The 14,363-nt window shown below is 44.2% G+C and overlaps 2 protein-coding genes across 7 annotated transcripts in view; one reads left to right on the forward strand and one right to left on the reverse strand.

Annotated features, from left to right (window-relative positions):
* The window catches only part of CLTRN (collectrin, amino acid transport regulator), a 51,755-nt gene extending 42,224 nt beyond the window's left edge, over nt 1-9,531 (reverse strand). Inside the window, exons 1-2 of the mRNA XM_088834015.1 lie at nt 9,321-9,531; nt 9,024-9,167 (exon numbers count right to left, since the gene is read on the reverse strand). Of these exons, the coding sequence (XP_088690141.1) occupies nt 9,024-9,167; nt 9,321-9,531 (355 nt within the window). The remainder of the gene's footprint in view (nt 1-9,023; nt 9,168-9,320) is intronic.
* A 133-nt stretch (nt 9,532-9,664) lies between these two features.
* LOC129564375 (carbonic anhydrase 5B, mitochondrial-like) overlaps nt 9,665-14,363 on the forward strand; it is a 48,666-nt gene continuing 43,967 nt past the window's right edge. For 4 of the 6 annotated variants that reach the window (XR_016036972.1, XM_055438314.2, XM_055438317.1 and 1 more), the window contains exon 1: nt 9,696-9,847. The gene's annotated coding sequence lies outside the window, so the exon portion shown is untranslated. Of the gene's footprint in view, nt 9,870-14,363 lie in introns of all 6 variants that reach the window. The other 2 variants (XM_055438316.2, XM_055438315.2) reach the window with 2 other exon arrangements.

A 14,363-nucleotide genomic window follows, 5' to 3' on the forward strand; every position in this document is an offset into this window, starting at 1 on the left:
CCACTTTTCAAAATCTTGCACATACTTAAGTCTTTATTTTCATGCACAATTGTAAGTATTAAACCTCTCATATCAAACTTGTTCCATACAATGCTCATTTCAGCAATTTTACAAACAGGAGCTTAATAATTTATCAGTAACAGTGGTAATGATGACAACTAAAGTGGTTTCAGACATTCTGAATATGGCCCTATTACTGGCAATGTTTAGAATTTCAAGAATGCAGATAAAAAGTTGAGACTACTATTGCCATGAGCAATACAAAAGGCACTGAGTCTCCTGAGACAGGAAAGAGAAATTGATTTCTCCGTGCTTTTTCATACTCCACAACACTACTGGAAAGCAGTTTCAGTAACTACTGATCTGGAGAATGAATTAAATATGAGATCACACGCACAAAAAACACATGAGTTGGTCTTTTGACTCACATAAGATGCCTTTCAAAGTTCATCAGAGCTGTAAATGCATGTGGGGGATATGTATGCTCTGCTGACCTGCGATAAAGCAGGATGCAGTATGGAGGACTAATGCAGCTATGGAATTTTCACTGACTGCTCTGCTTCACTGTCACAATCGGGTAATTTGCAAACCTAGAATAACCTGAATACTGTGAGCTTTCATTTTGTATCTTTAAATATTTTAACCACCATTACAGGTCTATCTCAATGATCACCTCCTTTGAGAAATCTTTTCTTTTTGTTATAGATTCTTAGCTGTTGTTTGTTGTGGACTTGTCCACTCTGCTAACTTTTCATTCTCTCTCCTGTGTTTCCACAGCATTTTGTTCACATTTGCATATGGATTTATTGCCAACATGATTTGCTTCTGGATCCTTCAAATTTTAAGTTCCTGGAGGGCAGGGATTATATTTGGTTCCATTTGCATTTCTCATGACCCATGAATATTTGATAATAAAACTGAACTAACTTACTTCAATCATAAATAGGCATTCGAAGGCACTTAAGACCATGGAAATGAAGTATCATGAAGTACACTGCAATTTTTTTGATCATCTCCACCAGAGAAAGACAATTCCCAGTACTTTGACAAATCAGGAATCCTGGGCTTTGGAAAACTTCTGTCTCCACTCCCATACCTTATGACCTCTTTAGATGAGACAAAAAATCCAAAGCTACAATATTCGAAGGCTAGTCAAATTTTGTAGGTTAATCAACAACTGTAACTTTATGAACCTTACCTTTTCACCCCCACAGGGTAACAATTTTCAGCTTCAGAGAAAGTTAATCACTAATCTTTAGAAATAAAGATTAATTCAGACAAACTAAGTGAGTATAATTCTGCCAATTTTATATTCCTAAGGTAGCAATTTAAAGAACACTTTCATAAACATAATGCATATGTGACTGAGTGTCTCATCTTGTCCATGAAGACCAATACATTCAAATGAGTCCCACGTAGAATGTAAATTGTTGCAGCTACTATGGAAAACAGGATGCAGATTCCTTAAGAAAACTAAAGAAAAAAGAAAGATGAAAACTCTAATTTGAAAAGATACATGAACCCCAATATTCAGTTCAGTTCAGTTCAGTTCAGTCGCTCAGTCGTGTCCGACTCTCCGCGACCCCATGAATCACAGCACGCCAGGCCTCCCTGTCCATCACCAACTCCCGGAGTTCACTCAAACTCATGTCCACAGAGTCGGTGATGCCATCCAGCCATCTCATTCTCCGTCGTCCCCTTCTCCTCCCGCCCCCAACCTTTCCCAGCATCAGAGTCTTTTCCAGTGAGTCAACTCGTCGCATGAGGTGGCCAAAGTATTGGAGTTTCAGCTTTAGCATCAGTCCCTCCAATGAACATCCAGGATTGATCTCCTTTAGAATGGACTGGTTGGATCTCCTTGCAGTATAAGGGACTCTCAAGAGTCTTCTCCAACACCACAGTTCAAAAGCATCGATTCTTCGGCAATCAGCCTTCTTCACAGTCCAACTCTCACATCCATACATGACCACGGGAAAAACCATTGCCTTGACTAGACGGACCTTGGTTGGCAAAGTAATGTCTCTGCTTTTTAATATACTATCAAGGTTGGTCATAACTTTCCTTCCAAGGAGTAAGCGTCTTTTAATTTCATGGCTGCAATCAGCATCTGCAGTGATTTTGGAGCCCAAAAAAACAAAGTCTGACACTGTTTCCACTGTTTTTCCATCTATTTCCCATGAAGTGATGGGACCAGATGCCATGATCTTTGTTTTCTGAATGTTGAGCTTCAAACCAACCTTTTCACTCTCCTCTTTCACTTTCATCAAGAGGCTTTTGAGTTCCTCTTCACTTTCTGCCATAAGGGTAGTGTCATCTGCATATCTGAGGTTATTGATATTTCTCCCAGCAATCTTGATTCCAGCTTGTGCTTCTTCCAGCCCAGCGTTCCTCATGATGTACTCTGCATAGAAGTTAAATAAGCAAGGTGACAATATACAACCTTGACGTACACCTTTTCCTATTTGGAACCAGTCTGTTGTTCCATGTCCAGTTCTAACTGTTGCTTCCTGACCTGAATACAGGTTTCTCAAGAGGCAGGTCAGGTGGTCTGGGATTCCCATCTCTTTCAGAATGTTCCACAGTTTATTGTGATCCACACAGTCAAAGGCTTTGGCATAGTCAATGAAGCAGAAATAGATGTTTTTCTGAAACTCTCTTGCTTTCTCCATGATCCAGCGGATGTTGGCAATTTGATCTCTGGTGCCTCTGCCTTTTCTAAAACCTGCTTGAACATCTGGGAGTTCACGGTTTACATATTGCTGAAGCCTGGCTTGGAGAATTTTGAGCATGACTTTGCTAGCGTGTGAGATGAGGGCAATTGTCCGGTAGTTTGAGCATTCTTTGGCATTGCCTTTCTTTGGGATTGGAATGAAGACTGACCTCTTCCAGTCCTGTGGCCACTGCTGAGTTTTCCAAATCTGCTGGCATATTGAGTGCAGCACTTTCACAGCATCATCTTTCAAGACTTGAAATAGCTCAGCTGGAATTCCATCACCTCCACTAGCTTTGTTAGTAGTGATGCTTTCTAAGGCCCACCTGACTTCACATTCCAAGATGTCTGGCTCTAGGTCAGTGATCACGTTATCGTGACTATCTTGGTCGGGAAGATCTTTTTTGTACAGTTCTTCTGTGTATTCTTGCCACCTCTTCTTAATATCTTCTGCTTCTGTTAGGTCCATACCATTTCTGTCCTTTATCGAGCCCATCTTTGCATGAAATGTTCCCTTGGAATCTCTAATTTTCTTGAAGAGGTCTCTTGTTTTTCCTATTCTGTTGTTTTCCTCTATTTCTTTGCATTGATCACTGAGGAAGGCTTTCATATCTCTCCTTGCTATTCTTTGGAACTCTGCATTCAGATGCTTATATCTTTCCTTTTCTCCTTTGCTTTTCGCCTCTCTTCTTTTCACAGCTATTTGTAAGGCCTCCTCAGACAGCCATTTCGCTCTTTTGCATTTCTTTTCCATGGGGATGGTCTTGGTCCCTGTCTCCTGTACAATGTCACGAACCTCCGTCCAGAGTTCATCAGGCACTCTATCTATCAGATCTAGTCCCTTAAATCTATTTCTCACTTCCACTGTATAATCATAAGGGATTTGATTGAGGTCATATCTGAATGGTCTAGTGGTTTTCCCTACTTTCTTCAATTTAAGTCTGAACTTCGCAATAAGGAGTTCATGATCTGAGCCACAGTCAGCTCCTGGTCTTGTTTTTGCTAACTGTATACAGCTTCTCCATCTTTGGCTGCAAAGAATATAATCAATCTGATTTCGGTGTTGACCATCTGGTGATGTCCATGTGTAGAGTCTTCTCTTGTGTTGTTGAAAGAGGGTGTTTGCTATGACCAGTGCGTTCTCTTGACAGAACTCTATTAGCCTTTGCCCTGCTTCATTCCGTGCTCCAAGGCCAAATTTGCCCGTTACTCCAGGTGTTTCTTGACTTCCTACTTTTCAGAGCAGCACTATTTACAATAGCCAAGACATGGAAGCAACCTGAATGCCCATCAACAGGCAACTGGCTTAAGACGATGTAGTATAGATACACAATGGGATATTAACCATAAAAAAGAATGAAATAAAGTCATTTGCAGCAACATGGATGGACCTATAGACTATCATACTATGTGAAGTGAGACAGAGAAAGACAAACATGATATGATATCACTTTTATGTAGAATCTAAAATATATTACAAATGAATCTTTAAATAAAACAAAACTACTCATAGACATAGAAATTTATGGCTACCAAAGAAGAGAGGGGATGGATAAGCAACAAGGATTTACTGCTATTCCAGAGAACTATATTCAGTATTTTATAATAACCTATAAAGGAAAATAATATGAAAAACATATATATATATAACTGAATCACTTTGCTGTACATCTGAAACTAACACACTATTGTAAACCAATTACACTTCAATGAAAATAAATAAAATTTTTTAAATAAGAATTTTTAAAAAATGAGTCTTATGCAATAAAAACAAGATTTTACTGACATTTCCAACGCTGCTTGAGTATTGTATTAAGAGTTTTCTCATGGTTTCAACAAGTCATGGTATTTTTTTCTGGGTAAAAATTACTGTAACCACGCTCTATGGAGTACTATTTTCCATCCTTAAATCTTGCATGTGACTGCCAGTTAGTGTTACCCGATCACATTTAGCCCTGCCACTAGATTCGGCTGTTACCAACCTCCATAAAGAGGTAGAGGGCTTCCCAAGCGGCACAGAGGCAAAGAATCCACTTGCCAATGCAAGAGACGCAAGAGACGTGGGTTCTACCCCTGAGCTGGGACGATCCCCTGGAGCAGGAAATGGCAACCCATTCCAGTATTCTTGCCTAGAAAATTCCATGGACAGAGAAGCCTGGTGGGCTACAGTCCATGGAGCTGCAAAGAGTTGGACCCAAGTAAGTGACCGAGTATACACACACAGAGAGGTAGAGGGGCCCTATATCTTTTAGGTTAGATGCTCTCATTTTCATAACAGAAGCTTAAGCTACACCCTGCTTATTTAACTTATATGCAGAGTACATCATGAGGAACGCTGGGCTGGAAGAAGCACAAGCTGGAATCAAGATTGCCGGGAGAAAGAAATATCAATAACCTCAGATATGCAGATGACACCACCCTCATGGCAGAAAGTGAAGAGGAACTCAAAAGCCTCTTGATGAAAGTGAAAGAGGAGAGTGAAAAGGTTGGCTTGAAGCTCAACATTCAGAAAACTAAGATCATGGCATCTGGTCCCATCACTTCATGGGAAATAGATGAGGAAACAGTGGAAACAGTGTCAGTCTTTATTTTTTGGGGCTCCAAAATCACTTCAGATGCTGACTGCACCATGAAATTAAAAGACACTTGCTCCTTGGAAGGAAAGTTATGACCAGCCTAGATAGCATATTAAAAAGCAGAGACATTACTTTGCCAACCAAGGTCCGTCTAGTCAAGGCTATGGTTTTTCCCGTGGTCATGTATGGATGTGAGAGTTGGACTGTGAAGAAAGCTGATCGCCGAAGAATTGATGCTTTTGAACTGTGGTGCTGGAGAAGACTCTTGAGAGTCCCTTGGACTGCAAGGAAATCCAACCAGTCCATTCTAAAAGAGATCAATCCTGGGTGTTCATTGGAAGGACTGATGCTAAAGCTGAAACTCCAATACTTTGGCCACCTCATGCGACGAGTTGACTCACTGGAAAAGAGTCTGATGCTAGGAGGGATTGGGGGTAGGAGGAGACGGGGACGGCAGAGAATGAGATGGCTGGATGGCATCACCGACTCGATGGACATGAGTTTGAGTGAACTCTGGGAGTTGGTGATGGACAGGGAGGCCTGGCGTGCTGTGGTTCATGGGGTCGCAAAGAGTCAGACACACCTGAGTGACTGAACTGAACTGAACTGAACTGAAGCTACGCTCATTCTGGTTGATACACAAAGCACATGAAGTAATCAAAAGATCAAAGTTTTTGCCCTTAAGTTGTGGCCAGTGACAATGATCTTGATCTTTCTACTGTATGAAATCATCAAAAACTTACAGTAAGAAATGTTTTTGAAGACTGCCTAAAAGACATGCATGTAAGACCTCTATTACTGCAAATCGGTGATGCCAGATAAGTTTTTGCAACCACTCATCCATCTTGAACCCACAAAAGACATTGCTAATTATAGAACGTTTTACTTCTAAGCCTGGACTCAATCACAAAACTCCAATGCAGTTATTTAGTCAGTCGACATGTGAGTTGAAACTTACTTGCCATCGTGGGGAATAATGATCTTAACGCTGCCCTGACTAAGCCATACCATTAAGAGTCTGGGATCTCAAATAAACAGGAAAGTGTGGGTGGCTCACAGAATTGATTAAATGAACTGTGCTTTGTTACTGTGGCAACAGTTTACATTGAGGGGATCTGTATGAAATTCTTTAAGACACTTGCTTCCTTCTTAGTTCATAACACCATTATAATGAGGAATTCGGATTTCCCTTGGGACTAAACATCAAGAAAAACTGTGCATCTCAAAAACAAACAAATGAACCTGCAGGGCATTATGCTAAATGAAATAAGCCAGACAGAGGAAACAAATACCTTAAGATCTCACTTATCCATGGAATCTAAAAACACACACACACAAACCTGAACTCACAGATTCAGAGAACAGATTGCTGCCAAGTGCTGCCAAGTCACTTCAGTCGTGTCCGACTCTGTGCGACCCCACAGACAGCAGCCCAGCAGGCTCCCTCGTCCCTGGGATTCTCCAGGCAAGAACACTGGAGTGGGTTGCCATTTCCTTCTCCAATGCATGAAAGTGAAAGTGAAGTCGCTCAGTCGTGTCCGACTCCTAGCGATCCCATGGACTGCAGCCTACCAGGCTCCTCCGTCCATGGGATTTTCCAAGCAAGAGTACTGGAGTGGGTTGCCATTTCCTTCTTCAGAGAACAGATTGGGGGTTGCCAAAGGCAGGGGTGGGTAAAATGAGTGAAAGTACTCCAAGTTAGGCTTCAACAGTACATGAACCGAAAACTTCCAGATGTTCCAAGTTTGATTCAGAAAAGGCAGAGGAACCAGAGATCAAATTACCAACATCTGCTGGGTTACAGAAAAAGCAAGAGAATTCCAGAAAAACATCTACTTCTACTTTATTGACTACACCAAAGCCTTTGACTGTGTGGATCACAACAAACTGTGGAAAATTCTTCAAGAGACGGGAATACCAGACCACCTCCCCTACCTTCTGAGAAATCTGTATGCAGGTCAAGAAGCAACAGTTAGAACTGGACACGGAACAGACTGGTTCCAACAGACTGGTTGGGAAAGAAGTGCGTCAAGGCTGTATGTTGTCACCCTGCTTATTTAACTTCTATGCAGAGTACATCATGAGAAATGCTGGGCTGGATGAAGCACAAGCTGGAATCAAGATTGCCAGGACAAATATCAATAATCTCAGATGTGCAGGTGACACCGCCCTTATGGCAGAAAGCAAAAAGGAACTAAAGAGCCTCTTGATAAAAGTGAAAGAGGAAAGGGGGAAAAGCTGGCTTAAAGCTCAATATTCAAAAAACTAAGATCATGGCATCCAATCCCATCACTTCATGGCAAACAGGGAAACAATGAAAACAGTGAGAGATTTTATTTTGGGGGGGCTCCAAAATCACTGCAGATGGTGACTGCAGCCATGAAATTAAAAGAGGCTTGCTCCTTGAAAGAAAAGCTATGACCAACCTAGACAGTATATTAAAAAGCAGAGACATTAGGTCTGTCTAATCAAAGCTATGGTTTTTCCAGCAGTCATGTATGGCTGTAACAGTTGGACCATAAAAAATGCTGCTTTTGAACTGTGGTGTTGGAGAAGACCCTTGAGAGTCCCTTGGACTGCAAGGAGATCCAATCAGTCCTGAATATTCACTGGAAGGACTGTGCTGAAGCTGAAGCTCCAATACTTTGGCCACCTGATGCAAAGAATTGACTCACTGGAAAAGACCCTGATGCTGGGAAAGAGTGAAGGCAGGAGAAGTGAATGACAGAGGATGAGATGGTTGGATGGCATCACGGACTCGACGTGAGTTCCAGCAAGCTCCTGGAGTTGGTGATGGACAGGAAAGCCTGGTGTGCTGCAGTCCATGGGGTTACAAAGAGACAGGACTGAGCAACTGAATTCAACTGAATGAAAAGCTACAAACTTATTTATAAAATAAATAAGCCATAGGGATGTAATGTACAGAAAGGTGACTACAGTTAACAATATTATGTTGTATATCTGCAAGTTGCAAAGAGAGTGACTCTTAAAAGGTCTCATCACAAGAAAAAATTTGTAACTATGTGTGGATGTTTACTAGATATACTGTGGTGATCATTTCACAATTGTATCAATACTGAATCATTATGTGTACCCCTGAGACCAATATATTGTAATATGTCAATTAAACCTCACTTTTAAAAAGAGAGGCATTTACCAAGTCCTTTTCCACCTGTAACCACCTCCCTTACCACATCTTAGCTAATTTTCTCTTCAATTCTTATCCCATCCAAACCCGAGCTGGGAAACCTCAGGCTATAAGCTCTTTGAAGTCTCTCTTGGCACTGGAACATAGTACTCCATAAATATGATTTCAGTACATGAATAACTGAATGGCTAATGGAAAGTGCCCTTCCCCTAGAAGTGCCCAAAGATTTCTGGACAGGAAGAAGAAAAAAAAAAAAGCTGGTCTCTGTGGACCCAGAATTGTTAATCGAGACAGTAAAGACCTCTCCAAGAATGGGTCCACAAGCAGAAATCTAAGTGTGCTGTTATCTTCACAGGCTCTACACAGCAGGAGGGCACTAGGTACCTTAAACAGTCGTCGAAGGAGACATTAGGAAGTAGAGGAGTGTGCTTAATCCATGCAGCCCGCTATTTAAACTCAGTTGGTGAGCTGGTAGGAACATAGTTTCAGTTGGTCCTTTCCTACCCGGTTTCTGCTCTTGGAGTTGTGGTGTTTGTAACCCGGAGAAATACGAAACAAACCTATTTTTAGGCGAGAAGCAGAAACCGACAAGTTCGTTTCACCCTATAAAAGCCGCCAACATCTAGCTCTGAGACCTGGACGATTTCATCCAGAAATTCGTAAGCTCTGCCCGCTTCTCTGAGGCTTCTCAAGATCAGGCTCGGCCAAGAAGGGGAGAGCAGGGGGCGTGGATCTACCAAGAGTGTAACCAGAAGTGGTTGTCCTGGGAATCCAGGGAGTGGCCACGACGAAATACAAGGAAACGCGCGTGCGCGGAGTTAGTGTGATCAACGAACACCTCAGGATCATGTGGTGCGGCAAGAAACTGTGGGATCTGCCTGGACACCGTGGGAAGGAGCGTCAGTGACGGCCACGTCGGGAGGGGCGTGCGCAGAGGCTTGATGGGAAAATGTTGGACTCAATCGACACGTGAAGGGCGTGGCATAGTCGCTCCTAAGCGCGACAGAGTTGGTCGAGCCCGCGGGGTGTGAGCTCAGGCAGATAGCAGATAAACTATCAGAGTGGAGGCAGAGACACAAGCACAAAGGGAGTGGCATGGTGTCAGCTCAACAAACATGACCCGAAGGTTAAAGAGAATGTGAAAGGATTGTGATCAGTGTCGGTGGTGAGGCGTGGCGTACGAGACGCAAGTGACGTAACAGAAAGGCGGGCCCTGGTGTAGTCGCAGCGTAAGGACGTACCGTGAACGTGGCCGTGGATGGTCCGTGGGGGCGTGGCTTTGAAGCTCTAGGGAGTGCGCCAAAGATGGTCCAGCTCCAAGGAAGGGTGGGTCCAGGCGGAGGCCAGAGGCGGAACCAACTTATCGCGCAGGCTCATTACCGCGGCTGGAAGCCCGGAGCGATGGCAGCAGCGGTACAGTCAGGGAGAAAAGCAGGTGGAGGGCTGGGGGGAGAAGACTTTCGGGCTCCAACATGGGGAGTGGGGCCGGGGGCGGACGGGGGGGCGGGGGAGGACTGCCGGCTTCCTCGGGACGTGGGCGGAGCGCGCGGGGCCGTGACGTGGGATAAGCGAAATGACGTGTTGCGGCGTGAGGGGCGTATCTAGGCGAAAGGGGGCGTAGACAAGATGGCCGCACGCATGACCCGCGCCTCCCAGTGTCAAACGGGGGTTTCCTCTCTGGGAAATCTTCGGATAAGGTCGGGCGGTTAAGTGGAGCGTGGGCGCACGGGAGCGTTACCTAGCAGCGAGAGCAGGGATCCTCTTCACACATTACCATGCGCTGCAGTGGGCTTCGGACCCGGGACAGCTGTTGGCCCCTCTAGAGATGGCCAGTCCTGGCGGGGCTCTGTAGGATGGAGGGGGAAGAAGCAGGAAATCACTTCTTCCCTCCTCTAATCCTGTTCCTCCGCTATGAGAGTCGCCAGAAAACTACACCCCCCCCTTAGAGTTTTGTGCATTTAAAAGTAGAATAGGTGTCCAAGAGAGTTTGGGAAGTGAGGGGGTTGCAGTTTCAGTGATCGAGTCCTAGCAAACTGGGATTCAGTCATATCTGCATTGTTGATCTTCTCCCTGACTATGCCAAGGGCTATGGACGGATTCACAACCACCCGCAGAGCAGAGGATCAGCAGCTATGTCTTGTGGCCATATCTAAGCCTTCTCTACTCCTCAGCTCTTCTTTTGTTTTTCTTTTGTGTCCAGTCCTGGAGCTAGAGGGGAAGAGTATACACATGTTGGTGGTGGCTGTGATTCTTTGTGGCATGAGTTAAGAGCCACTGCTCTCAGACTTCTCTTGTGGTCCAGTGGTTAAAACTCCAAGCCTCCATTGCAGGGGGCTACGGGTTCGATCCCTAGTCTGGAAACTAACGTGCAGGGAGGCCAAAAAATAAAGTAAAAGCTACTGCTCTAAGGATGATGGAAAGTCCTTGTTATTAATGTAATTTTCTCTTGTTTATTTTTGCTGAAAAACTTGAAAAACATGGGGAGATAACAAAGATGTGTTCATGTATGTTGAGTAGGATTCATTTTCTGTCAACCACTGTAAACCACATTGCTTTCTGCTTCCCCTTTTTCCTTTGCTGACAACCTGGTCATCTCCACTGTGCTGTTTAAAATTCTTGATGGAATATGGAGAGAAATCGGGAATCTGGTGAAAGCTGTCACCCTACCCATAAGCTGCCCCTGCACATCCCTCAGAACGGTCTCTATTCTCAGCCTGCATTGAAGTCCACAGCTTACCAAAGTTCATTCATCTCCTGCTTTCCCCGCTCCCTGCTTAGTCTCCCTTCTGGGCCCTAATAAAGAGCTACACTGTTCCTGAGTATTTTGGAAATGAAAACCTTTCAACTTTCTAAGGCTTTCCTACTTTACTCAGAAATTTAAACTCAGTACCAGGTCTAAAATTCATCTAAAGGCTGAAAGAAGCAAGAGCACCATTGCTGTGCTTGTGCACATCTGCCCTGATGTTCCTGGAGCAAGGCAAAAGGCTGCCACCACTTATACTTGGAGTACAATAAGAGTTGAGTTCCTTTTGACTAAATATGAATATTGAGGACATCTGATGGAAAGAGGGAAATTCCACTGGAGCAATTAGTTGCGGTGCACTAAACAATTATAAACTTAACCTTTAATAACCCCATATTGGGATCATACTCTGAAAGGAGTGAGAGAAGGAAGCAGATCTTTCTCAGTCAAGATAAGGAAACATACAATTAAAATTTGAGGGAATTGGAAAAGGCTATCTTCCTTTCTAAATCAGAAGGCAAAAAGTCAACAGTCCATTTGATAAGAATCAAGAAATTTGTTTTCAACGTAATTATAACCTTTAGTTTGGTTTTTTCTTTTTGCAAAGTATAAATGGCTTAATCAGGCAGAGTTCGAGAGCCAAGGCATTTAATAAATAATCTACAAATTATTTTAAAAGGCTTTTGGAATCTGTTTTCATTCATGGATTTCTCTCTGCAAAACAGCAGATAAGGAAGGTGTAAATAAAATCTAAGAACATATATAAATAATCAATGATAGCAAAGGGGATGTAGCACAGAAAGCTTACCTTCCCTGGGGTCCATCCACGTCATGAGCACATCTTTCCTGTGCCTGTATAACAAAATACAGCTTGAGAATCCTGTACATTTATATATTCCAGGATTCACCCGTGGCCTACTTAATAATGAGTATTAGTTTACTTTTAACGCTAAATTTTGCAGTTTATACTCTAGGTGCAAATTCATAAACATTTTTCTGATAAGGATCTTTCTGAAGCATATATCTTGACATAAATAATCTCTTGTATTGTTACAGGTATTGTAGCCTGTGCTGTGCTTAGTCACTCAGTTGTGTCTGACTCATTACGACCCCATGGACTGCAGCCTACCAGGCTCTTCTGTCCTTGGGGATTCTCCAGGCAAGAATACTGGACTGGGTTGCCATTCCTTCCTCCAAGGGATCTTCCCAACCCAGGGATCGAACCCAGGTCTCCTGCATTGCAGGCTGATTCTTTACCGTCTGAGCCACCAGGGACGCCCTGCTGCTGCTGCTGCTAAGTCGCTTCAGTCGTGTCTGACTCTGTGCGACCCCATAGACGGCAGGCCACCAGGCTCCTCCATCCCTGGGATTCTCCAGGCAAGAGTACTGGAGTGGTTTGCCATTGCCTTCTCCGAGGGACGCCCTAGCATTAGTTAAATTTTCTATTGGGATTTCCCTGGAACCCTCCTGGCCCCTGACCTTTTGTGCTCTGTTCCTTCCTTGATTACCTTTGACTGTTCTTGCTCTCTCGCCTCCCTATTCACTCCGTTTTGTTAGTCTCTAGGCACCTGTTGGGAGAAGGCAATGGCAAGCCACTCCAGTACTCTTGCCTAGAAAATCCCACGGATGGAGGAGCCTGGTGGGCTGCAGTCCGTGGGGTTGCTAAGGGTCGGACATGACTGAGTGACTTCACTTTCACTTTTCACTTTCACACATTGGAGAAGGAAATGGCAACCCACTCCAGTGTTCTTGCCTGGAGAATCCCAGGACGGCGGAGCCTGGTGGGCATCCGTCTATGGGGTCACACAGAGTCGGACACGACTGAAGTGACTTAGCAGAGCAGGCACCTGTTGAGGAGAAGGCAATGGCACCCCACTCCAGTACTCTTGCCTGGAAAATCCCATGGACAGAGGAGCCTGGTAGGCAGCAGTCCATGGGGTCGCTAAGAGTCGTACAGGACTGAGTAACTTCACTTTCACTTTTTACTTTCATGCATTAGAGAAGGAAATGGCAACCCACTCCAGTGTTCTTGCTTGGAGAATCCCAGGACGGCGGAGCCTGGTGGGCTGCCAACTATAGGGTCGAACAGAGTCGGACATGACTGAAGCGACTTAGCAGCAGCAGCAGGCACCTGTTGGGCTTCCCTAGTGACTCAGTTGTAACAAATCTGCCTGCAATTCAGGAGACGTGGGTTCCATCCCTAGCTCAGGAAGATACCGTGGAGAAGGAAATGGTAACCGACTCCAATATTCTTGCCTGGAAATCCATGGGGTCACAAGAGTCAGACGCGACTTAGTGATTAAACAAAAAGACAACAAAATGACGCCTGTTACCCCTGGGGGAGGGGATTTTCCTTCTTCTAGCCTCACAACATCTCCTGAGCACGAGGGCTGCATTGCCAACTCTCCCTAGACCTTTCCTCTCGCCTGCCCCCGCCCCAGCACCTCAAATCCAGTAGGATTAGCAATAAGAGCACCATCTTTCCCTCCTCGCCTGCTCCTGCACCAGGTTCTGTTTCTCTGTTCAGGGATTCATCCTCGTTCTACCACGACATAGACTATTCTACCGTATTCTCTCACTTGAATTATTGGAATTTCATTTCAAACTCCACATACCCAAATCTGATCTACGTATTTCCTACCCAAAACCTTTTCTACACACAGCCTTCCCATCTCAGTTCATGGCAACTCCATCCTTGTAGTTGTTTAGGCCAGTAATCTGCCAGTCTTCCTTGACTGCTTTCTTTCCCATCTTACAGGCTATGTCCCCAAGATGGAGCCAATGCCCAGCCACTTCCCACCATGTCCACTGCAGCATCCTCAGTTGCAGCCCCTGGATTATCCTGAATGGGGTCCCTGCTTTTTTCCATTCTGGTCATTTTCCAATAGGGAACCCTGAATGACATTTTTAAAATGTAGATCAGATTAAATTCCTCCTCTACTCCAAAAACCTCATTGTGTTCCTATTTTGCATAGAGCAGTAGTTCCCAATCAGAGGTGACTCCTGTTCTCCAGGGGACATCTGCAATGCCTGAGGATATTTTGGGTTGTCACAGTTGGATGGAGGGTACCACTGATATCTAGTAGGTAGAGACAAAGGATGCTTCTAAACGTGCTACAGTGCAAAGACCAGTTCTTTACAACAGACTTATCTAGTCAAAAATGTCAACAATGCCTTAGCTGAGAA

This window comes from Moschus berezovskii, chromosome X (genome assembly GCF_049115385.1).
Source record: "Moschus berezovskii isolate FMDL1 chromosome X, NW_MosBer_1.0, whole genome shotgun sequence".
NCBI lineage: Eukaryota > Metazoa > Chordata > Mammalia > Artiodactyla > Moschidae > Moschus > Moschus berezovskii.